Here is a 27,570-nt window from a genome sequence, read left to right as displayed (position 1 = left end):
GATGCCCACGGTCTGGGGGATACCCCTCGCCCGGCATCCCCCCCGTCCCCACGCGTGGCACCGCGGCTTCCCCCACCTCCTCCCCCCGGCCCTGCCGAGGAGCCCCGGCGGGCGGGGAGCGGGGGTCTCGGGGCGCCGGGAGGCGGCGGCAGAGCCGCACCGGAGCCATTTTGCGCCGCCGCCGCCTCCCGCTCTGCCTCCCGGGGAAAATCCATCGCCGCGTCTTGTGGCTGCGCCGCTCGGCGCTGCACTGCGGGGCCGCCGCCACTCGCATGCTGCCGCCCGCCGCGCTCCCACGCGTGGGGCACCGGCCCGGGCCCAGCCGTGCCCAGCCGTGCCCGAACGAGCCGCGGGGGGCCGCCGGGGAGCCGCCGGGCACCGGCACCGGCCCCGGTCCCGGCCGGAGGATGTAGGCACCGGGTAAGAGCCGAGGGCGCGGAGCACGGCGCGGGGGGGCAGCGGGCACCGGGTGGGGGGGGATGCTCGGGGATGGTGCTTGGTTTTGGGGTATGGTCGTCGGGGATGCTCACGGTCGTCGCGGTCTTCCCGGTTCCCCCGTGCCTCTCCCGGGGAAGCCGCGGTCGTCTGCCGCCCCCGCTGGGCGCTCCGTGCCCTCCCCGCCGGGCCCCGGGGCTGGTCCACGCGGGACGGTTCCACGCGAGGTGCCCGGCCCCGCAGGGTCCCCGCTCGGCCCCACCGCGCTGGAGGGGAGCTATGGGGTGCGGGGGGGGGGCTGGGGGCATTTGCTGGCAGCGTGGGGAGGGCAGGGGGGCACCCGGCATCTCGCACCTCCCGGTGCCCCCCGGGCAGGGCAGGATTTGGCAGCGCTTCAGCGGGGCGACGCCGGCCATCCCGCTGCTCGCCCCGCTGCGGAGGGCTCGGGGACGGGTCGGGCAGGCCCAGGGCCCCCCCAGCCCCTTGGTCTCCCTTCTCGGCAGCCTCTGGTGCCGTGGGGTGGGAGGGGTGTGGTGCGGGGTGATGGAGCCGGGTCCCAGCCGGGTGGGTGCCAGCAGATGCCGGGAGGTGCCGTGGGGTGCGAGCCGCGCCGTGGCTCTCACCGCGCTCCCAGGCTTCGTGGCGCAAGCCGGCCCCGTCGGCAAGGACCGGGAGATTTTGGGTGCACGGGGTCCGGGTGCCACGCTCTTCTCTCCTTCTTCCCCCTTTGATGATGGGATTTTGTTCCTCCACCCGGTGCCAATCCTGCAGAGCGAGTTGGCGCCGGGACCGCTCTCCGCTCTCCATCCCGTGACGCCCCGCACGTCACCTCCCTGCCGGGGCCGAGCTCGAAGCCCCGAGCGCGCAGGAAGGGACGGAGCCGGGCACGGGCACCAGCAGCCCCCGCGGGAGCTCGGGCTGAGAGCAGGAGGCCTCCCTTGGTGTAAATCGGGGCAGGATGCGGCCGGCAGCGCAGGTTCTCTGTTAGGAAATGGATGTCATTTCCTGTCCATCGCAGTCCCTCGCCTCCCTGCTCCGAGCATCCTCCCGCACACGTCCGCAGCCCCCGGCCCTCGAGGACACCCGGCCGTGAGGCAGCTCCGCGGCCTTGAGCAGGGGCACCGAGCCGGGCACAGCCACGCTCGGAGGGTGGAGGAGGGAAAAAATAGCCATCAAAGTGTGGAGCACCCCAGTTAGGGGGGTAGTGAGAGCATCGGCGAGGGGGAGACACAGGCGTGAGCTGCATTTCGGGCTGCGTTACCCCACTGAGCCCTGGCAGTGCTTGGAGGAGAGGGCAGGGGGGTGCCAGGCGGGGTGCACGGGGGGTCCTGCTCTGCATCCCCATCGCCAGCTCGGGGCAGAGCCGTGCTGGGACCAGCGGGGCCTGGAGCTCCTGCAGGAGCCGTGAGGCCAGCGGCTGTGCTGCTGCGGGGTCCCCACGGCTCTGCCCGGCAGCGTGGGCAGGATCAGGCCCCGCGCTCGGGTTCAGTGCCCAGGTGCTGCGGCGGCGGCGGGGGCTCCAGCTCCAGGTTTTGCAGGCGCTCGCGTCTCTCCCGTCAGCTGAACTGAAACCCTGGATCCCACCGAGCCAGCAACTGGGATCTGGAGCCAAAGGTGACTCTTGGCCCTCTTCTCCATCACGGGCTAAAATCTGGTTGTGAGCGACGCGAAGAGCCTGGACCCGGCTCAGGGGCAGAATGCGTGCCTTGTGCTCCTCCTGACCATAAAATTGGATTTCCCGAAATAGCCTGTTGAAGAGCAAACCCCAACAGGGACCGAATGACAGGTCAACAGGGGTGTGGAAGCCCCACCACGATCCTGGCTGCCTGCTTCGAGACGTTGGCAGTGAGCAATAATAGTAATACACGGGGCCATTGCCTGGGAGAGCGCAGAGCCGGGGAGCTAAGAATAGCACCGAGCCGTGCCGGGGGCCGGGGGGGCCGGGGGGGCCTGGGCATGCAGCCGGTGGTCGGATGGATCCCGGTGATGGGTGGATGGAGGCGGCTGCCTGCATCCCTCGTACACCCCGTGGCGCAGGCACGGCAAGGAAGGCAAGGGATGGGGACACGCAGAGCAGTGCCGGGTCTCCTGGACCTGCGTAGTGCCCATCAGCGTGGCCTCGGGGCTCTGCGGTCCCCGAAACCTGGGGCTGTACGGTGGCAGCCATGGGGTGCTGAGGGGGCTCAGCCTCAGGGGGTCGGGCTGCTCGCTGCCAGCTGCGGCGGCAGCACGTGGCGGCAGAGCCAGTGCCTGTCGGATTAAGGAGAATTAATTTGTACTTTCCACCTTTCCGCAGGGCCGGGGGCGCTCCAGGCACCTGGTGTCCCCCACCCCACGAGCAGATGTGCTCCAGCCTCTCCCTGTGTCAGTGCCTCTAAAACCTTCCCTAAATCCTAATTAAATTTCTCACGTTTTCCCCCCACCCCCCGCCAGCTCACTCCTCCCCAAATGCTGGAGTTGGAACGAGCCATGACATGGTTTCTAATCAGCTTCTGAATTCATATTTCTCTTGGCTCTCTTCGGAGGAGGCTTTTCAAAGCCTTTGTCTGATGCTGCCCGAGCAGAGAGCTGCTCTGCAGTTCTCCCTCGAAGCCTCGCTAGCAGCCGGTGCCCGAGCAGCTCGGTGCTGCTCGCGGGAGCAGCTGGGAGACCCTACCCAAACAAAGCGCTCTTCGTGGCAGGGAACTCGCCAGGCTGCACCAACAGCACCCAGGGCTGCTGCCAAGAGCAGCCGGGTGGGAGCCAAGGCAGCAACCTCCCCACCACAACCCGGGGGCCGCAGCCCCCCTGGGGACCGCCGCCGGTGGTGCTGGGCTCCCGGCGAGCCCTGGGTGCTGCTGCGGGCGTCGCGCTGGCTCTGGCTCTGCGCTGCTCCCCGCACCCAGCTCCCGGCTGGGCACCCGGCCCCGCATGCCCGTCCTGGCTCGGCTCCTCTGCGGCCGGTGCATTGCTGCTTTTGGCTCCTTCTCTGGCACCCGAAGCTTGTCGGCAGCGAGTTGTGGCTCCGAGCGAAGCCAGGGGATGCAAACACAAATCCCAGCGCTGCCAAGCCCCAATTAATAACCTGTGAATCATGAGGCCACTGGAAGAGCAGATGTTTGCGGCGCGGGTGCCAGTGCTCGGCGTTTCACCCGGGGTCTGCCCGGCCCTAAAAGGCAGCTCGGGGAGCCGGGCAGGGTAGGGGCTGCGCTCCCTGCCTGGCCCCTCTCCTGGTGGGGCCAGGAGCCATTTGGGCTGGAATCAGCTGAAGTTTGCGGTGGGCAGAGCGGAGCTGGAGAACAGCCTGGCCGTGGGAGTGCGGGGGTGCCGCGTCGGAAAACTGAAAGGTACCGAATGCCGGCGTGATGCCTGGCGGGGGACCTGCCGCTGCCCCGGCCCCGCTGCTGCAGCTGTAGGGGGCTGCCGGGGCTCTGCTGGGGCTGGGGACCCCTCTGTTTGGGGGCACGATGGGGAAATGCTGTGTGTTTTGGCTGTGGATGTCCTCACCGTGGTTGTATGATGGTGGGGCAGGATGAGGCCCCGTGGTGGGGCTGCCTGATGCGCCCCAGCGTGCTGCCGGCATCGGCGCAGCGGGGCAGCAGGCAGGGCTTGGCGCTCCCCGGCTCGCTTCTGCTCCGAGCTCCCTGGGACCCCAGGGGGCTGGGGGAGAGGGGAGCCAGCCCCACGGTGCGTGCGGGTGGATTTGGGGGGCCGCGGGCGCGCGGCGGGGCCGGCGGGGGCGAGGGCTGCGTGCAGGAGGAGCGGGGTAGCAGCGCTGGGGCGTGCGCGGGGTGCTGCTGCGCGGGGGCGCGCGGGGGGCGCAGAGCGGTGCGGGAGCGGCTGCGTGGCCGTCCAGGTGCAGAGCGCTGCAGCAGCGGTGCCCGCGTGCCTTGTGCAGCTGTGCGTGCGCACGGCGGGGCCGCGTGTCCGTCCGTGCGCAGCCATGCACGGCGCGGGGGCGTGCAGGCGCTGCTCGGCGTGGGCAGCCCCTTCCCGGGGCGCGGGGGCGGCTGGAGCGCGTGGGGACGCGGGGGTGTGTCTCGAGAGCGGGGACGCCGGCTCCGCCGCTGCCTCTCGCCGGCTTGGAAGGTGCCGGTGTTGGCCGGGAGAGCGGCCGCCGCGCTGCCTCGGGTGGCCGTGACCCTGGGGACACCGCCGTGGCATGGGCAGCCCGTGGGGATTTGGCGGGGAGAGAGCGAACCTGGCCGCCGCCGCTCGAACATCCTCCGGCTCCCGGCGGGCGTGGATGGGCGACTGCACGGATTAGGGGCTGGGGAAGGGTGAGTGGGGCGCAGGGAAGGAGAAAGGGGTGCCGGGCGGGGTGGGGGGGCTGAGCGGGACCCCCTCGGGGCCGTTCCCCGCACCCCTGCGGAGCCACTCCTAACCCTTTCCTGGCCGAGCCCTCCTCGCTGGCAGCCACCTCCTCGTCTCGGTGTGCAGCGTATGGCTCCCGGCCAGCCCTCGCCCAGACAAGCCCCGGCGCAGCTTGGAGCTCGCCCGGCCGGGATGGGGAGCTCCCAGCCCAGCCCCGAGGTCTCTCCTCCCTTCCCCGCAGCCCCGTGCTGTGCGTGCCGGGGCCGGGGGCCGCACGCACCGGGGCTGTGCACGGCCGGCAGCCGGTGCTGTGCCCGAGCTGGGCTCGCCCTTGGGGACAAGCTGCGCTCACCCCTGTGGATGTGGTGGTCTCTGTGAGGGTGTTCGGTTAGGATGCAGGTGAGTGCCCCCTGCTCCAGGCCCCCCTGCACTGTGACACATAGTGCTGGGTGTCCCTGTTGCGGTGGAGGGGCAGGAGGGAGCGGGGCTGTGCGCACACCGGAGGTTTCGTCCTGTGCTCAGGGGGGCAGGGGGAGCGATGGCCCAGCACCGGAGAGATCAGAGCCCAGGGCTTGGGGCTGGGAGAGCAGGGGCTGGGGAGCCGGGGAAACCTTCCCCAAGCCCCCCATGGGATGGGGTGGGTTGGGGTGGGCGTTTGTTTGCCCAACCGTCGCGTTCCGGAGGGATTTTCCTGCTCCATGGCAGAGCACCGAGCAGATTCCCGGTGCGGATGGAGCGAGTGTGCCGTGGTGGCACGGGGAGGGCAGGGCTGCACCCCGGTGTGTGTGCCAGGGATGGGGGCCCCCTGGGGCCTGCTCCCAGCCCCTGCTGGAGCCGGGGAGCCCCACGTCTGTCTGCCTGCCAGACGGCCCCGCTGCCGGGGAGCAGCACAGCCGGTGCCGACATCTGTGCTTCCAGCCCTGCCTGTCTCCGCTTCGCTCCTCGGCACGGTGCTGGTGGCAGCCTGGCTGGGGCACTCAGGTCCCTCCGTGCGGCTTTCCCCTGCCACCAAAACCCTTCAATGAGCCGGCATCGCCAGTGTGTTCTGGGAGGGGAAACTGAGGCAGCAGGGAGGGACGTGGCAGAACTCCCCCTTAATCCTCACTGTCCTCAGGCTCGGTCCCACGCCTCGCCCCGGGTTGTTTTGTCTTGCCGAGCGTGCACCTCGTGATGCCAAGAGCCGGGGGGAGGCGAGGGCGTCCTGGGACATGGCCTGGGGCAGCGCTGGCACCGGCTCCCAGCCGTGTGCCTGGGGCTTTGGGGCTGCCTGGCTCCTCCTGCAGCTGCCTCCCTGGCCCCGGGGCTGCGAGAGGGGCTGGCGGCGGGGCTGTGGGGTGGCGTGGTGGTGGCCTTGGTGGTGGCCTTGGTGGTGGCTTGGTGGTGGCCGTGGTGGTGGCTTGGTGGTGGCCTTGGTGGTGGCTTGGTGGTTGCTTGGTGGTGGCCTTGGTTGTGGCTTGGTGGTGGCCGTGGTGGTGGCTTGGTGGTGGCCTTGGTGGTGGCTTGGTGGTTGCTTGGTGGTGGCCTTGGTTCTGGCTTGGTGGTGGCTGTGGTGGTGGCCGTGGTGGTGGCGTGGTGGTGGCTTAGTTGTGGCTGTGGTGGTGGCTTGGTGGTGGCCATGGTGGTGGCCATGGTGGTGGCCTGGTGGTGGCCAGAAGCTGCCCCCGGTGCTGTGCAGCCCGGCACCACGTGGCCGTGCCGGGTCCAGCTGCTCCAACTGCTGCTCCAGCTCCATGTGGCCAAACGGGACAATCAGTGGCATGTCCCTGTGTCCCCTCGGTCCCTCCTGAGGATGCGGATGGGTGCGCTGAGGTTTAGGAGCCCCCCCCCGTCTCCTTGGGGACGTCCCGGCCCTCACATCCCAGCCTGCCACCGGCCTTTGATGTGCAGCAGCTCCAGACAGGCTGGCAGGACGAGTAGCCAACCCGCCGGTGTGCCTGACACCCCACACCCTGCCCTGCTGCCGGCGCTGCTAATTACCCCGCCGGGCAGGTAATTACCCCGCTGGGCAGGTTGGACGGGGCCGGGGCGCGGGTCGGGCTGGAAAGTGACGACGCAGGCCACCTGGGGACACGGGCCACCCAAAGCTCCCTCATCTCCACGGGGTTTTAGGGAGGCTGGAGGGGTGCTGGGGGCTCTGCCCCCCCGGGTGGGTGCAGAGCAGATGACAGGGGGTGCTGGGGGCTGCACCACAGGCTGGGGAGCTGGGACCCCCGGAGCCACGTCCCCGTCGCCCGGTGGCGGTGTCAGCGCTCCCGGCACAAAATGTCAACCCATGCAAATGAGGCTGCGGGAGCGGCTGATTGAAGGGCCCTGCCCCGCCTCGGAGTTGCAATCAAATATGCAAATGGCTCCCAGGGAGGCTAGCGAAGGCTATTAATAGCGGGGGACGAGGCTGCAAGGAAGCACGGTGTTCCTGGGGTACGGGAGGCTGGGGGCTGCGCTGCCTCGGCTCGCCCCTCTGCCCTGCCTGGGCCACCCGGTGGCACCCGCCACCCATGTCCCAGGAGGGGTCGCAGGAGGTCCCTGTGTCCCCATGGGCACCAGTACCACTACTGGCTGGCACCAGTATGGCTGTGGCCCTTTTTAGGGTGGGTGCCTGCCCTCCTGCCCGGACAGAGCGCGTTTCCACGCCGAACAGTGGGAAACCCAAGGGGGAAATCCCGATTCCTGAAAGCACGGGGCTGAGATTTTACCAGGGGGAGCCCGACCGGAGCCGAGGAGCAGTCGGATGCCCGGAGGGGACCGGTGCGAGCCCTCGGGGGAATTTGCTGTGAGTGGTTTGTGAGTGGGCAGCTCCTAAAGTGGGGGGAGCTCAGCCTGGGGCAGGCATCTCCCTATGGTGTAGGATGGAGCAGGCGGTGCCAGCATCCTGGCCCCATGCTTGGGTGCCTGGGGGATTTGGGGGCGTTTCCCCTCCGCCCTCCTCTCACCCCCTCTCTCCTCCTTTCCTCCTGTCCCCAGTGAGGGCTGTCACCCTCTGGGACCCCACCGCAGCCCCCTGCCCTCTCTGGCACCTGCCTTGTTCTGGGAGCCTGGAAAGCGCCTGCCCTTTTTAGAGAACTGTGGAAGTAAGGCTGGAGACAACAGTAACTAATTATTCAAAATCTGAACCTGGAATAATTAGCCCAATTAACAGTCTCAGGTGATGTTCTCTTCCAGCTGATAACGGCCTGAGGAAGGAGGAAATTAATTAACCCGTCAGCCTGACGTTTGTAGGTCACGGTGCCCTCTGGATGGCAGCGGGGGCGTTTTGGGGTGCCCGTCCCGCTGGGTGCAAGGCTCCCCAGCCCCCGCGTCTCTGGGGTCTGGGTGCGGGGGCCGTGGGGGGGACGGGTTTGGGGCGGGCGCAGGGAGAGGGTGCCGTGACCCGAGGCCGGGGTGATGGGCTCGGCGTCCCCCGGGAACGTCACCGGCGCGGGTTCGTTAGCGAGGCGGAAGCTGTAGGCCTTTAAGGTTGCTGTGGAAACGGCGGTGTTCGGTATGGCGAGGAGCCTGCTGCTTCCTCGGCTGCCCCCCCCTGCTGCGGGGAGGGGACCCCCGCCCGGACACGCTGAGCCCCCTGCCCGGGGGTCCCCCTCCGGAGAGGGGCACGGCAGGGGGGTGACGGCACGGCCGTGGCAGGGGGTGCTGAGCTCCTGCAGCCTGGGCCCCATCCCCATCTGCTCCAGCACGGCCCCCCCAGACCCCCGGCTTGCCCTTGGTGTGTGGTGTGGGACCCCACAGCCCTGCCACGCGTGGCTCTGCCCTGTTCCTACCCGCCCCATAACCCGGACCCGCTGGGGCGCATGGGGCCAGCAGCAGCCCCCCCCCCCCCCACCCCGGTGCCCTGTCCTCGCACCTCCACCGGCACGCGGTGCACGGCGTGGCCTCGGCGTCCCTCTGAGCTTTTGGAGGTTTTTAATGAGGTAAACGGTATAAAAAGCACCGTTTGCCCTAAATGCCCATCCCTGCGTGAAGCTGCTGCGGCGCAGCCTGGGCCCACCCAGGGAGCTGGCGCAGGGGGTGGGTGCCGCGGGGGGCTGTGGGGTCCGGGTGCTGCACCCCAAGAGGAGGAGGAGGAGGCGGGGGAAACGTTTTTTTCGTTGCATTTTCAATCTTTTTCCTCCCCCTCCCCAAGTTTACAGCTCACCTCAGCGGCGTATCGGCCTCCAATCTCATTAAATCAGGCAAATTGTAGCATCTGATATTTTATGGAGATTAAGGTGTGCACCCAGACTCTATAATTATCGGCAAAGATGTATTTACAATACCTTGTTGCTAGTAAACAAAAAATAACTTCGGATCAAAGCACTTTTAGAGGGAAATAAATCTGCCCGCAGAGCCCCGCTGCGATCGGCGGGGAGAGGAGCAGAGGAGCGCAGGATCGCTGCTGCCCGGGGAGACGGGGGCGCACGGGGGTGGCTTGGGGACGGCCCCGGTCCCACCTGGCTGCTGCAAATCCTAAACCTCAAGGGGTCAGGATGTAGTCGGGCACCCGCCGTGCTTGCTCGCCCTCGCCCAGGGGTGCTCGCCCAGGGGTGCTCTCCTGCCACAGCTCTGCCAGGGCAGAGGATTTACACCCCGGGTTTCTCCCAAGCCCCGGCTGGCGTGGGGCCGGCGTTTATCGATGCAGAGCCCGGAGCAGCCGGGTGGTGCCGTGCCCCGCGATTTTTCAGCGCGCTGGGAGCGCTGCGGATTACCGGTGAGGTGACACTGTTTTATCGCTGCCTCAAGTGGATTTATCTGCGCGGCAGGGCCTGGGCTCGCCGCCCGTGTAAATCACCGCAGTGCCTCCAGCACAGCACCGAGGGCCGTTCGGTCCCCATTTGGCCACGCTTCTCATGGGGCTGCGCCATGGGGGGGGCTCCGGGGTCCCCGTTCCCCACGGGGCCCCTGTTGCAGCCGGGTGGTGGGCACGGCCATCCCTTCCCTCCGTGTCTCGCTCTCCTGCTCGCCGAAACGCTAATAAAATGGTGATAATGCCGCAGACGTCCTCTGGAAAGGGCTTTGAGACAGATGAAAAGCCCTACTTAAGAGTGAGGCCATTATTATTAATAACTTGGAGCGAGGCTGTAAATTCAGCCGACACAGCTATTATGGGAAACCAACCTGCTCCCGCGCCGGCCCGGCGCATCGAAGGCTGCCCGGGTGCGGGATGGGGACAGGCGAGCGTGGGCTGGGGGGCACCTGCAGCCTTCAGGGTGGGGGAAATTCAGGGGAAAAGGGTAAAAACCTCTGGGCAGGCTCCAGCCAGGTGCTCGGGGATGGTTCCCTTGGTTTATGGGAAGCACGCGGGTGTGAACGAAGGACATGGTGTGGAGCAGGGTTGGTACCCGGGTCACCCACAGCAGAGCTGGGGTGACCTTGGGGACGATGCTTTGTGTGCGGGGCATCTTCCCCCCCAGGAAGGGACGTGGCTGGGGATGGCAACAAGGCTGAGACCTCAGGACGGGGGTGTGCGGGCTGTGAGATCCCACCACGACCTTCCCTGCGCTGGCTGCCCGTCTGGGGAGCATCAGGGGCCTTTTACACATTAGCAAAAGCTACATTACAAATAACCCGGCGTGGTTCCTCGCGTGGTGCCCGCAGCCATCAGCCAGGTCAGCGAGAGGCGCGGAGCCGCCGTGACTCCCTCGCGGTCGGGATAATTTTACATCTCTAATTTCCACCCTGAGAGTGGCACAGCCGGGGCACTGTGAGAGCCCAGCCGGGGCCACAGCGGGTGCCGACCCCTGGCCGGGGCAGTGGGGTGGGGGTATGGGGTGCCACGGGGTGCAGGGTGCCGGGGCCGTGCCGCCCGCACGGGACCGAGGCCGTGGCCGTGGGCTCGTGGCGCTGCCTGCGCCCTGCTCGGGAGCTTCTGCGGGGGACCGAGCTTTGATATAAATATCTTTTTGCTCAGCACACGACCTACTTTCCAGACAATGCCATTAGCCTCTCGACTCCCTCATTCATCTTGCGCTGTCCTCCCCCTGCCCGCCCCGCGGCGGGACCTGCGCCGGTGCTGTGCCCCCGAGGAGAGGTGAGGCAGGATGGGTCCCGGCTGGGTGGCACCCCGGGGACCCTGTGCAGCACTGTCCCCAGGGCAGGAGGGGGGCAGGTCCCCTTTGGGGCTTCTCCATCCCATCCTGGAGGGTGCTCAGCTCTGGTTGTCCCTTCCAGCTGTCCCCAGCCCATCAGCCTGTGCTCCTGTGGCAAAGCAGGAGGCAGGCAAGTGTCACCTCCAGGATGGAAAGTGGGATCCAGGGACCCTCCTGAGCAACCCCGGAGTATTCCTGGCACTGGGGCCGTGCATGGACGGCACTGGGGACGATCCCGAGGGACCCCCAGGCTGTGCCGTGCAGTCAGCAAGTGGCTGCTGGGATTAGGGGCAGGCTGGGGCAGGGGGTGCCTGGCCCCACCAGCACAGGGCTGCCTGCCCCCCCGGCTCCCAGTGACGTTGGTTTTCTCCTGAGCGCTGGAGACGATTCCCCAGGAGGCCGGGAGGCCCCGCGCCTGCCGCCTGCGCCCCTCCGTGTGCTGCTGGGGCTGAGCCCTGGCTCGTCCCCTGCAGCTAAAATTAAATATTCAATTTGTATTGCTGGTAAATCCTGTAAATCTCTTTTATCTCTAAGCTCTTGTAGCAGGAATATCAGGGGTGTAATCTCCGCGGGGGCACGTCCTGCTGCCCTTTGCAGCTCCCTGTCTTGGGCCGCGCTCCCCTTCCCGCATGGCTCCCGGGGGATGCTTGGGAGGCAGGTGGGGAGCAGGACACGGGATGCCTGCAGCAGAACACCCATGGCACTGCCCAGCCCGGGGGCAAGGGGCTGTGCCACCCCCGTGCCCTGTGTGATGGGGACACCGGTGCCGATGTGGTCCCAGCAGAGTGTCCCCCAGCCCTGCCGTGCCCCTGCTCCTCGCTGCTCTGCGCCCTGCCCTCGCGTCCCCCCCACCCGCACGCTCTGCCCCCACGCTGGGCCCACGCCGAGAGCACCGTGCAGAATTATGTAGTTAAATATTTAGCTTTTCATCAGCTTTGCAAATTAAGCCCATCGATTAAAGCGGCAGTTTGGGTCCTCCACTGGCGAGCTCTGCTCGACAGGCTCGCGGTGCCCGTCCCAGCCCTTGGCCCCGGGGTGGGGGCTGCAGCCTGGCAGGGGGGGCTCGGTGGCCTGGGACATCCCTCCTGGTGGGGACCTCGGGCTCTGCTGCTGCACCGTGCCCAGAGCCTGCTTGCTAGAAGGTGGCCTGCTGCAGGGAGAGACGCAGAACAGGGCTGGTGCTGCGAAGGAAACTGGTTTTACTGGGCGGCATCTGAGGTCGGGGCAGGGGGTGGCACGTGGGGGGGGAATTCAGGGCGCAGAGCAGCACTGGTGGCCGTTCAGAGCCTTTTGGCATGGCCGCGTGCCCTGAGCTCGCGAAAGCAGCTTTGAAACGATCCCAGGCTTAAGTCATTACACCGCGGGGCCGGGGAGCTAAGTGGCTTTTGGAGCAGACGCAGCACTTCCCTGTGGTGGGAATGGAGCGGGCTGCGGTGGGGATGTGGAGGGTGAAATGGAAACGCCGAGGGCTGCGGGTGGGGACGGGGGGTTCGTCCGGCACCGCTGCAAGCTCGGGGGCTGCGGCACAGCCGGCAGCAGCCGTGCGGTCCCCGCTGGGGCTGCCACATCCCAGGTGCCTGGAAAGGGTCCATGAGGCATGGGCTTCCAGAGGTACTGTTGGCTCTCCATCCCGCTGGGACCCCAGTGTCACCTTCGCCGAGCTGCCGGGGGGGCAGCGGGGCAGGGTGCCGGCTGCTGCTGCCCTGGGCAGTGCGGGCAGATGCTGGGTGTGCGTGCGAGGGGAGCTGCCCGTGGGCATCACCGGCGACGGGCACGCGTCGGAGCGCACTGAGCCCCGCGCCAGCTGCTCGGCGGTGACACCGGAGGGCGGTGGCAGCCCCCGTGGGGACACAAATCCTGCTGCCGTACAGTGCTTGGGCAGCGGTGGCAGGGAGGCTGGGGAAGGGGTGAGCTGGGGGGACGCCGGCACGCACTGCTTTGCTGTCCAGGTGCGTTTCCTTCCCAGCTGCCCCGTCCTAATTATTCACTCATCCCTAATTACTCGCTCCTCCCAGCACCCTGAGGCCACTGGTGCTGGTGCTGTGCGTTAATCCATCTCTGAGCTTCTCTGACTGCCCCATCAGGGAGCAGGAGTTAGCCACATGGCCCTGTCTGTCCCTTCCCTGTGCCCACCGCAGGATGCTCGCACCAGCCCCTTCCTCCTGCCCCTTTCTTTCCCACCCAATTTCTTCCAGGTGCTCTGGCTGCCGGCCCCATCCCCTCCCATTTGTGAAGGGTTTTGCTGCTTGTGAAGCAGCTCCTCCACATGCTGAGGCTCCATGGGGACAGGGCGCTGGGGTCCCCTCTCCGCTGGCTTTGCCTCTGCAGCACCGGGATGCTCCAGCTGGGGACAGAGCCTGGCTGCTGTCCCCGGGGATCGGCTCCAGCGCTGGCACAAGGCCGTGGCAGCAGCGGGGGCCCCGGGCCCTGCTCCCCCCGGCACCGGTGGCAGCGGCAGCCGGAGGCAGCGGCGCTGCGGCGGGGAGTCCCGGTGCTGGCGGCCGTGCGGGATCCCCGGCAGCTGGGGCATGGTGTGGCAGTATTTCCTCGCTCTGCTCGAGGAGTAATTGCTCAGATGGGGACTTGGGGCAACTCCCATCCCTCTCCCGGCATGGTAATGAGTCAAGAAGACTCAAAGACAAATGGCTCATTAAGAAGCAGTGCTGCATTGCAGGATTTTTCATCCCACCAACCGCTGCATCAGCAGAGGCAGTACCTCTCGCGCGCTCGCTCTCCCCAGCTCTGGGAGAAGGAGCTGTCAGGCAGCCGGTGCCGGTGCCAAAATTAATCATGTGCTTAATAAACTACTCCCATCAAACAACCTGTCCTCGGAGTCCCCTCGCGCGGAGCGGGGCAGATGGGAAGAGCGACGCTCGGTGTCCTTCCCCGGGGACAGCGGGGTCTTGCTGTCCCCAGCTGGGGTCACCCCAGCGGTGCTGAGCCCTGCTGGGTCCTGCTGATGGCCGAGGAGCTGGAATGGTCCCTTCCTTGCACACAGGGCCGGAGCAGCTCCTGCGATTAACGGCATCAGTGAAGGGGAATAATTCAGGCTCTGCTGCCTGCAGCTGGGCTGGGGCTGCACGAAGGCAGCGGGAGCTGGCTCAGGGTGTCCGGACGTGGTGCTCGAGGCTCGGCTGCCCTGGCCCCTCTCAGCAGGCTCGGTGACTCTCGCTTGCTCTGCCCACATTTGAATTTTTTCAGCTGGCATTTGTCCTTCATGACTTTTTAAAAAAATATCCTCATCCCTTATTTATCTCAAGCTGCCTCTGCTTGGGTTCTGCCCCTTGTTTCTGCTTGGTTTCTTCCCAGGCAGGGCCCGTCTCAGCCCTCTATTTTTGTTTCGTTCCCGGTAGCTGCCTTTGATTTCCTGAGCACACCGAGCACGCTGGCTGTGATCTTTGCATCCTGCTCGCTTGGTGTCCCGGTTTGCCTTCTCCTGGGGCTCCTTCGGCTGCCTGTCCGAGGGCCCGGCGGGGCAGCACGTGGGCTGGGTCCCGTCCCTCTGCGCGAGCGCCGCTGGAAGCAGAGGGCTGCGCACCGCTCCGTGCCCTGCTCGGGGCGAAGCTGCCTTTGTTCTCCCTGAATTCTCTGCTCCTGGATGAGCTCGGTGCCGCGGCGTTCAGCTGCTCCGGAGCTCCTGACCTACCTTCCCCGCTCACGGCTGTGCTCCATCCGTGCCTGCTGCATCATAAATATTGCACGGGAGCGCGCTCTCGGAGCGCTGGCGCTGGGCACGGCGCTGGGCACGGCATCCTCTGCGCAAACGGGGCTGAGGCTGGGCTTGTGGGGGCCAGGGGGTCCCTGGGGAGAGGGACCCCAGGAGGGGTCGGGGTGGGGGGACAGCACCAGGGATCGCTTTGGGAAGGGGATGATCCCGTAGCTGGCTCCTCCAGGGGAGCGTGGTGCTTCCACTCATCCCCCCCTGTGGTTTTGGGGAGGATCCCCCTGACCCTGATGGGCTCCATCGAGCGAGCACAGCCAAAGGGGGCTGCCCTCACCCTTCCCTGTAAAGTAATTACTTACAGGAATGACAAACTTCTGACTAATTACACTATCTCTTTCCTGCCTGACACAACTAATGAAATATCCATGAGCTGCTTTCAGCTAATTCAACTTTTAAGAAAATAATTACCCGACGCAGAATTATGTACTAAATTAGGTGATTCCTTTACTAAGCCCCCTTTTTTTTCAGGCTGAGTAAATTTTACTAATACAGCCTAATAAAATAACAGAGTAATTAGTAATAAAATAAAATGTTTGCTTTCTGCAATCCTTCTCGCTTACAACTAGTTGGGAAAAAGTAAATAGATTAAAAGCATGGTGGAACCGACCTGGCGGTATTCCGTATTTATTTTCATCCAGCGACTGTAGATCAAATTTGCTCAGCTCCTAAGTGGGAAGACCATATATTTTTTTTTTTTTCAGACTCCAGCTCGCACGCGGTGCCGGGAGCTCAAGCTGCGTGTTTGTTCTCTCTTGCTTTCATCACGAGCCATAAAGATCCCCAGCAGGAACCGCGCTGCCAAACTTGTCGCTAATTTGCAAAGTAGAATGGACCGGGCTCGCGCCATCCTCGCTGCGCGCCTCTGCCGGGCGAGCGGCTGTAAAAAATCACTTTGCTCGCGCTGGAAAGCCGAGGTGGCAGGAGGAGCCTTTGTGGAGCATATGGCCGGATCCAGAGCAAATCAAAGTCAACGGCGAGGCAGCCGCTGGGCCGGCTCCGGCGCCCGCTGGCAGGGAATTGCATAAGAGGATGTGGCTGGGGATGGTTTTGGGGCGTAGCCGGGCGAAACACGTGCGGGGCTGCGCTGGCCATGGGACTGCCTCGGTCGGAGGAGGGAAGGAGGCACTGCTAAAAATCCCGGGGGATTTGGTTCAGGCTCTTTTTTGGGGACAACCGCTCTTGCTCTTCCTCCCTCTGCTTCCTCTCCCTGCAGACCTTGGTGCCCCCGGGACACCCTGCGTGGAGGAGCCAGCGGCCGGGCCATGAGGACAGCATCCCCCTGAGCGCCGGGCGGTGAGTGCACAGCCGGGTCCTGCCTCTCTGGGTGTGCCCTGGAAACCTTGCAAAGCCTCGTTTTGTGCTGCAACGCTTTGCCAGACCCAGGTGTTGCAGCGGGGTTTGCAATCCTGTCCCCTCCCCATCGCGTGTCCAGGGGTGCTGGGTGGGACTGGGGTGTCGGGGGGGTGCCGGGGGTCCGGGCTCCGTGGGGGCTGCACCGGGTACCTGCAGCTGGGGGAAGCAGCACGGCGCTGCTGCCGAGGCTGAGATCTCCCCAGGCGGTGTAAGGAAGCAGGATTACCTCTACTAAGGGCCCCTGTGGGAAGTGAAGCGGGGAGCTGAGTTTGGGTGAGCCCAGCAGCACCCCGGGGGTTACGAGCCCCAGTCCTTCCCCCCGACCCTGGGGTGGGCAGGAAAGCCGCAGAACCAAAAGTCAGGAGGAAGTTGGTGGTGAGGGAATTGCTGCTGGGAGTTTCTCCGGGCTTTGGATGCAATAAAGGCAAGAAGTGAGTTATTTGTAATGGTAATTATGCTCTTCCAGTTTATCCTAGCACATAATTGTGTGGGTGGTAGGTTCCCAATGGTGGTAATTACCCTGGTGTTAAATGGCACAAAATCCAGCCGGTGCTGGGTTTTTTCCCCCATTTTGAGTCTGTGATTTTGTGGGATGTGGGGACAGGAAGGCTCCCAGGGGTCTCTGCATAGGACCCCCAACCACGCTGCCCATGCAGAGCCCCCCAGGAGCGCTCCCGTCCCCTTCCCGCTGCCAGCAGCTGTGGGGGAGCCGTGGCGCTGCCTCGCTGGAGCGCTGGCTTTGTTTAATTCCTCCCATTCCCGAGCACAAAAGCCCGCCCGGCTCCTAATAACGGGCTGCTCGGCTGTTGTGACTCCTTCTTCCTGATGTGGTGGCAATATTTGGATCAGCTGAGCACTTCCCTCCGTGAGCGTGAGATGATAGCTCAGCCCGCGGAGGCAGAGCTGGGGCTGGGAGGGAGCCTGTGGTCACCACCCATCTCTCCATCCATCCATCCGTCCGTCCATCTGTCTGCCCGTCTGTCCGTCCGTCCATCCATCCTGCTGCTGACCGCCTGTGTGGCCGCAGCTCCCCCGGGAGGGCAGAGGCCTTTCTTTTTTGTAGCAGGCTGCAGCTTCCTTCGTCTTAAGAGGCAGCAATTAGTGAGCCTCGTTAGAGCAGGAGCGAGATTACGAGGGCGGGGGGGAGACGAGTGGGACCGAGTGATCCAGCCTTGAAGCTGGGAAGAAAGGCGAGGGGAGAGGCTTGCCGGGGCGGGGAGCACACTCCCCGGCTGCTGCCAACGCTGGCAGCTCCATCAGACCATGCTGCGCTTGGAGGCGTCAAGTCCCTGTCCTCTCCTAGAGCTCTCCCTCTCCATCCCTGTACACCCCCGGCCATCCTGGGGGCCCCTCGTCCATCCTCCCCCCAGCTCCCCACCCAACAGCTCTGTTCCCATGCTCCGGCTGGGCTGGCTGTGGCCCCCAGGGCTCCTCGTCCCCACTGTGTCCCCTGGGGGCTGTCCCCGGACATGTCACCGTGGCTGGAGGCTGATCCGGCTTTGTGCGAAGCCACCTCGCCTGAATCTGATCCCAGAGACAAGGTGCCCAAGTCACCCTCGCTAAATATGATAACGTGCATTAATTGATGCCTGTTAATTAGCCAAGCTACACTGGAGAATAAGCACTTTCCTCATTTACAGTCGTACCCAAGGCAGGGCCTTGGAGGGGCTGTAGGAAGACAAATCCCCCAGGGGTGCGTATGGCACTGGGCATCCCCACGGCACCGTGGTGCAGCTGGGGACGTGGCGAGGACAGAGCCAGTCCCGGAGCCACCAGGCAGAGGCACTTCTGTTGGAGCAGGGCTGATACTCTTGCATCAAAAGTTCTTGCTTTTGCTTAAGGAAATGGTTAAACAAGAGCGACACGAGCGTGGTGGCGCTGCCTGGGCACGTGGTGGCAGAGGATGGAGGCACTGGGGGAACGCGAGGTGTCGAGGGAGCTGCTGTAAATGCGGGGTGGCGGCGGCGCTCAGGCAGCACGGCGGCTGGGTGGGAGGACGGGCTGGATGGAGATGTCAGCGCCGCGGCAGCCCCCCCGGTCCCGCTCCCCGCTCCAGCTCATTAGCGGCTCTGTGAATCGCGACGGCTGGAAAACTCAGCCAGAACCGTTTTCCTAATGGAAAAACACTTCATAATATTTGGTGTCGGGGAAGAAAACAAGTTTCTGATGATGTTGAAATGTCCTCCCTCACCGTCTGCAAGCTATCTGCTTTGAATGCTTCGTAGCCGGCTGCTGCTTCTCCTTAGAAATCCCCACGTTTCGGCATCCACCCGGGCAGCCAAGTGAGAGGCAGCCCTGCGCGTGCTTGGCACCGCTGCCTGTCCGTGCCCCGGTTTGGCCGGGTCCCCAGCACGCCAGGTGGGGTTTCAGGGGCTCAGCCAGGGCCAGATCCTGCCCCAGGAGCTTCCTGGCCCCCTCGGTTTGTCCACACAGCGCAGCCCAAACACTTTACCTGTGCAGGATTGGGGTTTTGGGATGGCGGAGGGGAGTGTGACGGTGTGCCCGTGCCTGTCCCCGCAGGTGAGCCCGCAGGGACAGCCCTGCAGGATGCCGAGGCTACGGGGCGGGTGCTGACACCATGAAGGGCTACCATGGGGAGCGTAGCCAGGCACAGCACTCCTCCGGCCACCGCTGCCGCTGCATCCCAGAGGACTGCGAGCATCCTGCGGACTACGTCGCGCACGGCCCCGAGGGCCGGCAGCCGTACCTCCTCAGCCCCAGCGAGCCGTGTTCCCTGGAGCATCCCTTCTGCCCGGCGCGGAGCCCCGGCGCGGCCGGCGAGTGCCCGGGCGGGCCCCTGAGCGAGCCGCCCTCCGGCAGCGCCAGCAGCACCTTCCCGAGGATGCACCACGCGCAGCAGCAGCCCTACGACTCCTGCGACGAATGCATGGCGACCGCCCACCCCGCCAGCAAGATCAACCGCCTGCCGCCGACGCTGCTGGACCAGTTCGAGAAGCAGCTGCCGCTGCACCACGACGGCTTCCACACGCTGCAGTACCCGCGGGCCGGCGGCGCTGAGCCGCGCAGCGAGAGCCCCAGCCGCATCCGCCACCTCGTCCACTCCGTCCAGAAGCTCTTCGCCAAGTCGCACTCCCTGGAGGCGCCGGCCAAGCGGGACTACAACGGCACCAAGATGGACGGCCGCGGGGACGGCTACCACCACCACCACCACCACCACCACCACCACCACCACCAGTCCCGCCACGGCAAGCGCAGCAAGAGCAAGGACCGCAAGGTGGACTCCCGGCACCGGTCCAAGATGATGGGCTGGTGGAGCTCCGACGACAACCTGGACAGCGACAGCAGCTACATGGTGTCCGGCCGGCACGCCGTGGACCAGGGCACCCAGTACTGCGTGGACGCTCCCGAAAGTGCCTTCAGAGACTTGACCTTGAAGAGTCTAAAGAGCGGTGGGGAAGGAAAATGCCTGGCCTGCGCCGGCATGTCCATGTCTCTGGACGGCCAGACGCTCAAGAGGAGTGCCTGGCACACCATGACTGTCAGCCAAGCCCGCGAAGCCTACCCCAGTGCCGGCGGCACAGAGAAAACCTTGATGCTTCAGGAGGCAAAGGCCAAAGACAGAGCCTACCAGTACCTGCAGGTGAGGGGGCCGGGCAGGGCTGCCCCACGGGACCACGGCCGGTGATGCTGTGGGACGAGCTGGGGCTGGATCCTTCCATCCTGGCCATCCCTGGCGGTGTGGGGCCATGCAACGCCAGCTCTGCTCCCTGTCCCCAGCGCAGCCTCATCCTGCGCTGCTGCTGTTATCCCCTCTCCTTGTGGGTCTCCTCGCAGAGCACCGCTGCAATCTCTTGCCCCGTAGTCCTGTGGGTTGAGGTCGAAGCAGCGCTGCCTGCACAGGCTCCTCGCAGCCCTGTGCCCTCTCCCTCATCTGGGCTTTTATCCCTCTAGTGCCTGGCCCAGTGCCACCGCCTGGCCCGTCACGTCACCAGGCTCCCTTCTAGGTCACCCCCCTTTCAATTAAAAGCTAATTAACTCTTCGCTCCCTTTCCCGGGGGAAGGAGACAGTGAGTGGCAATCTGAGGGCGGGCGGCAGCGGGGGGATCGGGGCAGGGTGCCGGCCCCATCGCCCTCCCCGCATGGCCCAGGGACGCCATCCTGCCACCGCAGCCTGGTAAGGACCCCGTGGTGCCGGCGGCACGGCCACCAGCCGGGTGGCTGCGCTGGCATGGGTGGGATTTGGCCCAGCCGCGCCTGCTGGGGGGGCTGCGAGGTGGGAGCGGGTTTTGGGAAACAACCCCATATGGGGCAAGCAGGGAACGCAGCTGAGGTGGCCAGGAAGGAGCAGCCCTCCGGGATTTGGGGCAGGGAGGGCAGAGGAGAGGTTCCACACGCACCCTGGGTTCGGGCTGGGCGCGCACGCCGGGCTCGGGCTGGCTCGTGGCATCGCGTGCGCCCACGCTCGCCTCCTGCCCCAGGTGCCGCAGGATGAGTGGAGCGGGTACCCGGCGGTGGGCAAGGACGGGGAGATCCCCTGCCGGCGGATGCGCAGCGGCAGCTACATCAAGGCCATGGGCGACGAGGACAGCGCCGACTCGGACGCCAGCGCCAAAATATCGCCCCGGGCGGCCACGCGGCGGGACAGCTACCGCCGCTCCTCCAGCGCCGACCAGGCCAGGAGCAAGTAAGGGCTGGTGCTGGGCTCTGGGGAGGGATCCTGGGCCGCAGCCACGTGCGAAGGCTGGGAGAAGAGGTGAAACTGCAAGATGGCTGCAAAATACCTAGATCCAGGGGGAAAACGGGCCTGGTCCTTGTCCCTGTCCCTGCTGCCCGTCGCGCGGAATTGCCCCTCTCCCGATGGCTCTGTACCAGTGGGGACCCGGGATGGCTTTTTGGGGTGGTGAGGATGCCCTGCTGGGGAACCCCCATCTTTGCAAGGCTGCCAGGAGCGCTCGCTGCAGCTTCTCGCTGCGTGCATGGGTGCAGAGCTGCAGCGGGGACCTTGCATGTGCTGCTGCCACCGCTTGTGCCCAGAGCCCACAGCCACGCGCAGTGACACCGTGCCAGGGGCAGCTCCACCTCGGGGGGGCTGCCATGGGGACCCCACTCTGAGCATCTCTGTGCCAGACCCAGGCAGAGAGCAAAGCACCAGGCAGGCGTGGTGCAGCACGATTTTGGAGACCGGCATTCAGCCTCCACCTCCGGCAGGAGCCAGGAAGCCCCCGGCCCCCCTGGGAGGTTGGGGAGGTGGGAAGGGGTCTTCACAAGAGCTCGGGGGGCAAGTGGTGGCCTGCGGGAGCATTGCTGCGGCTGCATTTCCAAACGCTCGGCTGGAATGTGTTGCTTTTGGTGCCATCCCTTCTATTCCCACTGTCTCTCATTAGGTTTGCAAGTAGGCACTATTCTGATTCATATATCTGTAACTGTCCCAGCTGCGGCACGCCACCTCGAATGCTCCCTCGGGGACAGGGCTACGGGCGCTCCTTCACCACCGGCCAGGTAGGGCCTCCTGTCCCAGCTGGGACGTGTCCCCAAGGTGGGGACCGAGGGCAGACGCTCCCCTGAGCACCTCCTGCCCCGCTGGGCTCTGTCCCCCGCTCGCCACCCCAAGCATCACCCACCGCTCTCCCCAGATCAACGACGAGCTCAACCACCAGTTCGAGGCTGTGTGCGAGTCCGTTTTCGGCGAGGTGGAGTCGCAGGCGGTGGAGGCGCTGGATCTGCCCGGCTGCTTCCGCATGCGGAGCCACAGCTACCTGCGGGCCATCCAGGCGGGCTGCTCCCAGGACGACGACTGCCTCTCGCTCTTCTCCATGTCGGCCCCCCCCGGGCCGCCCATCACCAGCAGCATCCTGAAGCCCAGCACCTGTGAGTCCCGGGGGTGGCAGGGCATCGGCAGCGCGAGGGTCCCCGCGTCTCCCCACCTGCTCACCCAGGGCTGCTGCCCCCCTCAAGCCCCAGCCCCCCGCAGCCCCCAGCGTGGGGTGTGAGCATCCTGCTCATAGCTCAGCCCCTCATTTGGGGTCTACTGTGCGTCCCCAGCATCCATTTTCTGTCCTTCCCCCTGCTTCTTTCCCCCTTCTTGCTGCGTGCTGTGGCAATTGATCCAGCACGGGCCGGGGCAGGTTCCTGTCCCTTTCTGGGGATAAGCTGGCCAAATGGCCACTTGGGGTCCTGCAGGGCTAACCCAAGCTGGTGTCTGTGGCCCTGCTGGTCTGCGCCAGCCGAGGTGCAAACCCGGCCGGGCTGTGGGCCCTTCGCTGCGGGAGGAGGTGGGCGCCGCTCCCCGGGGCCCTCGCTCGCGGTAGGAAATGAGAAAGTGTCTGTGTTTTCACGCGCCTTTTCATCCTGCGCCTCTCCCACAACAGCTTTCAGTTACAGAAAAGCTCCACCTCCCATCCCTCCAGGAACCAAAGCCAAGCCCCTCATCTCCGTCACGGCGCAGAGCAGCACCGAGTCTGCCCACGAGAGCTACCTGCCCGGCGAGGTCGCCCGCAGCCCCGCCTGGTCCAAAGACGCCGCGGCCCGCTGCAACTCGGCCGAGAGCCTGGAGAGCTCCAAGGTGACGGCCGTGTCCCTCGACCTGCCGCCCGTCCAGCCCCGCGCCGCCCCCAAGCCCTCCACGCTCATCATCAAGGCCATCCCCGGCCGGGAGGAGCTGCGGAGCTTGGCTCGGCAGAGGAAATGGCGTCCCTCCATCGGCGTCCAGGTGGGCTTCGCTCCTCTGCCTGGGTTTGAGCCCCAAATCCCAGTCTGCCCAAGCTGTGTGGGTGATGCTGAGCGGCTGCTGCACGTCCCCTGGCTGCTGGTGTGTCCCCACGGTGGCCCTAATGCCACCCCTGTGCCCGCCGGCTCGCCCTTGCTCTCCCAAGGGTGCACCCTTCTCCTCCTGGTGCTGCACACCGAAGCGCCCGAGGTGTGGGGCTGCCCAGCTCACTCTCCCTCTGTCCCCGGCAGGTTGAGGCCATCTCCGACTCGGACACGGAGAGCCGGAGCCAGAGGGAGTTCCACTCCATCGGGGTGCAGGTGGAGGAAGACAAAAGGTACCAACGGGCCAGGCTGTGCCGTGCCCCGAGCACTGCGCCGAGCCCCGCCAAGCTCTCCTGGCCGTGGCTTTCCCCCGTTGCAAAGCTTCACATCCCCCCGGTTCCTGCCGCAGCATCTTCTCCCTCTCTCCTCCCAGCTGATTCCCCCAGAGCTCAGCACCATCCTCATCCTAGGCTGGCTGCCCCCGTATGGGGCAGGATCTGGCCTTCGCACTCTCACCCCATTGCTGCAAAGGGACAGCCCGGGGAAGGGGCTCTCCTGCTCCCACACTGTGCTGGGGGCTCCTTTGCTGGGTTCAGCCCTGGGCTTGGAACCCGGCCCAGGCCCGGGTGAAACCTCTGCATTTTTCTGCAAAAAAAATGTGATTTTTCGCCTGGGATGGGAGTGCTGTGAGCCTCACAGCCTGTGAACCTGCACAGCCCGCAGGAAGCGAGCTCTGGGTCCGTGCCCACCCACCCCGGTGCACGCTCCTCGGCATCCTCCAGCACCGTCCAGCACTGGTAGCCATGGAAACGGGCTAAGAGCACAGGAAATGAAGGACTGGCAAGATGCAGCTGCTCAGGGCTGTCCCTGCAGACACCGTGCATCCCCAGCCTCACCTGCGAGCCTCTCTCACCCCACATATGCCCACGATGGCACTAGTGGGGGGACAGGGGTGGCAGGAACGTCATGGCTGGCTCAGGACCCTCTGCACCCCTGGTGCAGCCACCACAAGGGTCCCCACGTGCTCTCTCTCTCCCCAGGCGAGCTCGCTTCAAGCGCTCCAACAGCGTGACGGCGGGCGTGCAGGCGGACCTGGAGCTGGAGGGCTTCGCCGGCCTGGCCGTGGCCACCGAGGACAAAGCCCTGCAGTTCGGGCGCCCCTTCCAGCGGCACTCCTCGGAGCCCGAGTCCGGCCGGCAGTATGCAGTGTACAAGACGGTGCACACGCAAGGCCAGTGGGCGTACCGGGAGGACTACCAGATGCAGTACGACGCGGTGGAGGTGCCCCGCCGCGATGCCTGGGTGGAGCGGGGCTCCCGCAGCCTCCCCGACTCCGGCCGTGCCTCCCCGTGCCACCGCGACGGCGAGTGGTTCATCAAACTGCTGCAGGCGGAGGTGGAGAAGATGGAGGGCTGGTGCCAGCAGATGGAGCGGGAGGCCGAGGACTACGACCTGCCGGAGGAGAGTGAGTGGGGCTGGGCTGCGGGGCCGGGCTCCCCTGGGGCTGCATTGGCATGGTTCCCACCTGCGGAGTGCCTTGGAGCATCCCCCCTGTGATGCCACTTGGCTCAAGAGGTTGGGGTCAGGGTTGATACCTTGGGGACCCCAAATGATGGAGCAGGGTCCTTGCCAAGCAATGGGGAAGGGATGCTCGTGTCCCCATGGGAGAACTTATCGTCTGCTTTCTCCTGGGCCCTGCCAGTCCTGGAGAAGATCCGGAGCGCCGTGGGCAGCGCCCAGCTCCTCATGTCCCAAAAGGTGCAGCAGTTTTACCGACTCTGCCAGCAGAACATGGTGAGTGCCTGCCCAGCATCCTGGGGCTGGTGAGCGGGGCTGCAGCTCAGCCTGGTGGGCTGGGGGGCAGCAGAGCCGATGCTCGGTGGGATGATGTGGCCCCTTTTGTCCCCGCAGGATCCCAATGCCTTCCCAGTGCCCACCTTCCAAGACCTGGCTGGCTTCTGGGACCTGCTGCAGCTCTCCATCGAGGACGTCAGCATGAAGTTCGCGGAGCTCCAGCAGCTCAAGGCCAACGGGTGGAAGATCATCGAGCCCAAGGTAAGGGCAGGGCTCGGTAGGGGAGCACAGGGCTGGTGCTTGTGCGCATCCCTCCCTTCTTCGTCCCCAAACACATCTGTGGCCAAACTGCTGCTGCCAAGCTACCGCCGGCAGAACCAGCGGGTGCTTTCAGCAACCACTTGAAAAACAAAGAACAGGAAAAAATGAGGCCATTCCTCTGCTGCGATATTGCAGCCGGATTCTGGGCAGCGCTGTCTGCAAAGGGCCAGGCACGATCCCGCGCACGTGCACGCTGCGGGCGCACAGCCCCGCGCCGATGTTTGAAGGGACACGCGGCCTCATCTCACCTCCCCATCGCATGCAGGGGGGGGGTTAAGGGGGACGAGGGGCCGGCCCTGTGCCCACCCTGAGGCCCCCCCGTTGTCCGTGCAGGAGGAGAAGAAGGTGCCTCCCCCGATACCAAAGAAGCCGCCGCGCTCCAAGGTGCACCCGGTGAAGGAGCGCTCCCTGGACTCGGTGGACCGGCAGCGGCAGGAGGCCCGCAAGCGGCTCCTGGCAGCCAAGCGCGCCGCCTCCTTCCGCCAGAACTCGGCCACCGAGAGCGCAGACAGCATCGAGATCTACATCCCCGAGGCGCAGACCCGGCTGTGACAAGGGGGGGGGCCTCGGCTTTTCTACCCGGACTGGACGGCGCGTCCATAGCTCACTGTGATCGGGGGCCGCGGGGACACCCTGGGGGCAGCGCTTGGCCCACTCACAGCTTCTCTCTTTTTCTATCGTAGACGTTTCATGGATCCGACGGTGAATGAACACCAACCCGGTTCTGCCCCGTCCCGTCGCCCCCCCCGCCCGCATGCCCCTGCCCGCCTCTGCCAGGGTCCAGGGCTCTTCCTTCCCCCTGCCCTCTTTGGGGCCGTGTCTCAGCTCTTCTGTCCCTTGGCCCCCCTCGGTCCCTGTCCCGTCCGAAGGAGAGGTGACCCCAGCCGCCAGCCCTGCTGGGTGGGAGGGGAGGGGGCTGCAGGCAGGCCCCCCCCCGCCTCTCTGTAACTCAGTGCAATCCCGCGGCCGTGGGGACGGGCCCCCCTGAGCCCCCCAGTCCCGTGCCCAGCCGGAGCCCCGCTCCGCTCCCCGCCTCCTGCCCCGGTGCGCGGGGAACCCAGGGGTCCCTGACCTATACACATATATAAATATAACCTAAGGAATTAAAACAGAAACTACACACGACCAGAGCTGTGTTCTGGCGGGCGGGATGGACCAGAGCAGCAGAAACCCCCAGCCCCGCTTCCCTCGCACCAAGCATCAGCACTGGCGTCCTGCACCCGTTCTGCCCCCTTCTCCCATCTGTCTGTCCATCTGTCTGTCCGCACGCTTGGAGCACCTCGGGGACAGGGCAGACGGTTCCCCCTCGACTCTCTGACCTGGTGCAGGGCGTGCGAGCGAGGCGGCAGTGTTGGGGAGACTTCCCCATGCTCATGCAGGACCCCACAGTGCCGGGCTCATGCAGTGCCCTGGTGTGGGGACAGCAGAGCGGGCACGCCGGGCACGGAGCTGCCGGCCGGGGCTGGCCTCGGCATCCCCTGCACACGGGGACAGGGCTGTCAGCGTGGGGCTGATGGAAATTCCCTGAAGGGTTCCCCCCTTCTCCCCACGCTGCCGGTGTTCCGCGGGGATGGGACACCCCAGATGGGGGTTGTCATGTCCCTGGTGCCCTGTGGGGACAGGGGACATCCCGGGATACAGCCCTCATGCTCCAGCTCCGTTGCCTCTGTGCGCAGAGCCAGGAGATCCCCGACGGGTGCTTCCCTGGGGCATTCAGGGATGATGCTGCATCTGTCCCCATCCCTGAGCACGTTCACGGTGTCCCCACCCCGAGCACAGCCCGCATGGGGCAGGGGTGTGGTGTATCCGTGCTGCCAGCCCTCGGAGAGCAGCTGCCAAAGGGAACAGCCCCAGCTGCCCGCTCCCACAGCCCCTGCCCCAAAGGGACGCCTGCCTGCACTGTGACCCCTTCAAGGGCTGCCCTCCCCGAGCCCCCTTCTCCCCACGGGCTGTCCTGGTGGGTGGCAGGAGGGGAGGACGCCATCCACGCCAGCACCCTGCCCACGAGCTCCCATGGGTGCTGGGCACCTCCCCAAACCCGTGGCCAGCCCTGGCCTGGGGCAACCCCGCAGGATTTTGGGGCAGGTGGGCTCAGCTTGTGCCCCCCTGCAGCACGGGGTGTGGGTGGCTCAGCGGCAGGGCGATGCTTTTGGGGAGGCTGCTTTGTACCCTGGGGAGAAGACGGTGCTAAAGACCTGGGTGTCACTTACTGGGGGGGGGGGGGGGGGGCACAGAAGCCACACCACGGGCAGCGGGAGCCAGGCTGCTGCTTGCAAAGGACACACTGGTGACAGGAGGGGGTCTGCCCCGGGACTGAGCCCCCCCAGCCAGCAGCCCCCACCCCCAGCCCGGCCCTGCCGCCTCCACGCCGTAGCTTTAGCGATGTGCCTGCAAAGGGACGCCCCGAGCCCCCCCGAGCCCCCCGGCCCTGCCAGCACTGTACAGTGACCGTGACACGTGGCTCCGTTTTTATTGTAACAAAACCGCCGGAATTAATAAAGACGACTTTGGTTACTCCGGGGCCAGCGGCCGCCTCCCCGCGGGGACGTGGCTGGTGCCCGGCTCGCCTTTCCCCGGTCTGTGTGCCTGTCGTGTCTGTGGGGTGGCTATGGGGGGGTCTGTGGGGTGGGAGAGGGGTCCGTAGGGTGCGAGAGGGGTCCAGGGGGCAGGAGAGGGGTTTGTGGGGTGCGAGAGGGGTCTGTGGGGTGGGAGAGGGGTCCGTGGAATGAAAGAGTGGTCTGTGGGGTGGGAGAGAGGTCTGTAGGGTGCGAGAGGGGTCCATAGGGTGTGAGAAGGGTCTGTGGGGTGGGAGAGGGGTTTGTGGGGTGTGAGAGGGATCTGTGGGGTGTGAGAGGGGTCTGTGGGGTGGGAGAGGGGTTT

The 27,570-nt window shown here is 65.8% G+C and overlaps 1 protein-coding gene across 6 annotated transcripts; it reads left to right on the top strand.

The window, feature by feature from the left end:
• The first annotated feature begins 321 nt into the window (after nt 1-321).
• On the top strand, nt 322-27,337 carry DLGAP3 (DLG associated protein 3). Of its 6 annotated transcripts, none has more exons than XM_080566812.1 (12): nt 322-420; nt 15,213-15,804; nt 18,385-19,465; nt 20,304-20,509; nt 21,210-21,324; nt 21,459-21,693; nt 22,194-22,534; nt 22,783-22,868; nt 23,616-24,040; nt 24,278-24,369; nt 24,487-24,630; nt 25,024-27,337. In XM_080566812.1, the coding sequence occupies exons 3-12, from the start codon at nt 18,443-18,445 to the stop codon at nt 25,240-25,242; spliced, it is 2,886 nt and encodes a 961-aa protein (XP_080422938.1). In that variant the 5' UTR covers nt 322-420; nt 15,213-15,804; nt 18,385-18,442; the 3' UTR covers nt 25,243-27,337. The 6 variants fall into 6 exon arrangements, with proteins under 6 accessions (XP_080422938.1, XP_080422939.1, XP_080422941.1 ...); XM_080566813.1 differs by having other exon boundaries at nt 368-420; nt 15,725-15,804; XM_080566815.1 differs by lacking the exon at nt 322-420 and adding an exon at nt 493-3,761 and having other exon boundaries at nt 15,725-15,804.
• The last annotated feature ends 233 nt before the right edge of the window (nt 27,338-27,570 follow it).

Source organism: Anser brachyrhynchus, assembly GCF_964034855.1.
Source record: "Anser brachyrhynchus genome assembly, chromosome: 24".
NCBI classification, from domain to species: Eukaryota; Metazoa; Chordata; class Aves; order Anseriformes; family Anatidae; genus Anser; species Anser brachyrhynchus.
The sequence above is the reverse complement of the archived record's forward strand: the minus strand, read 5'-3'. Positions and strand labels throughout refer to the sequence as shown.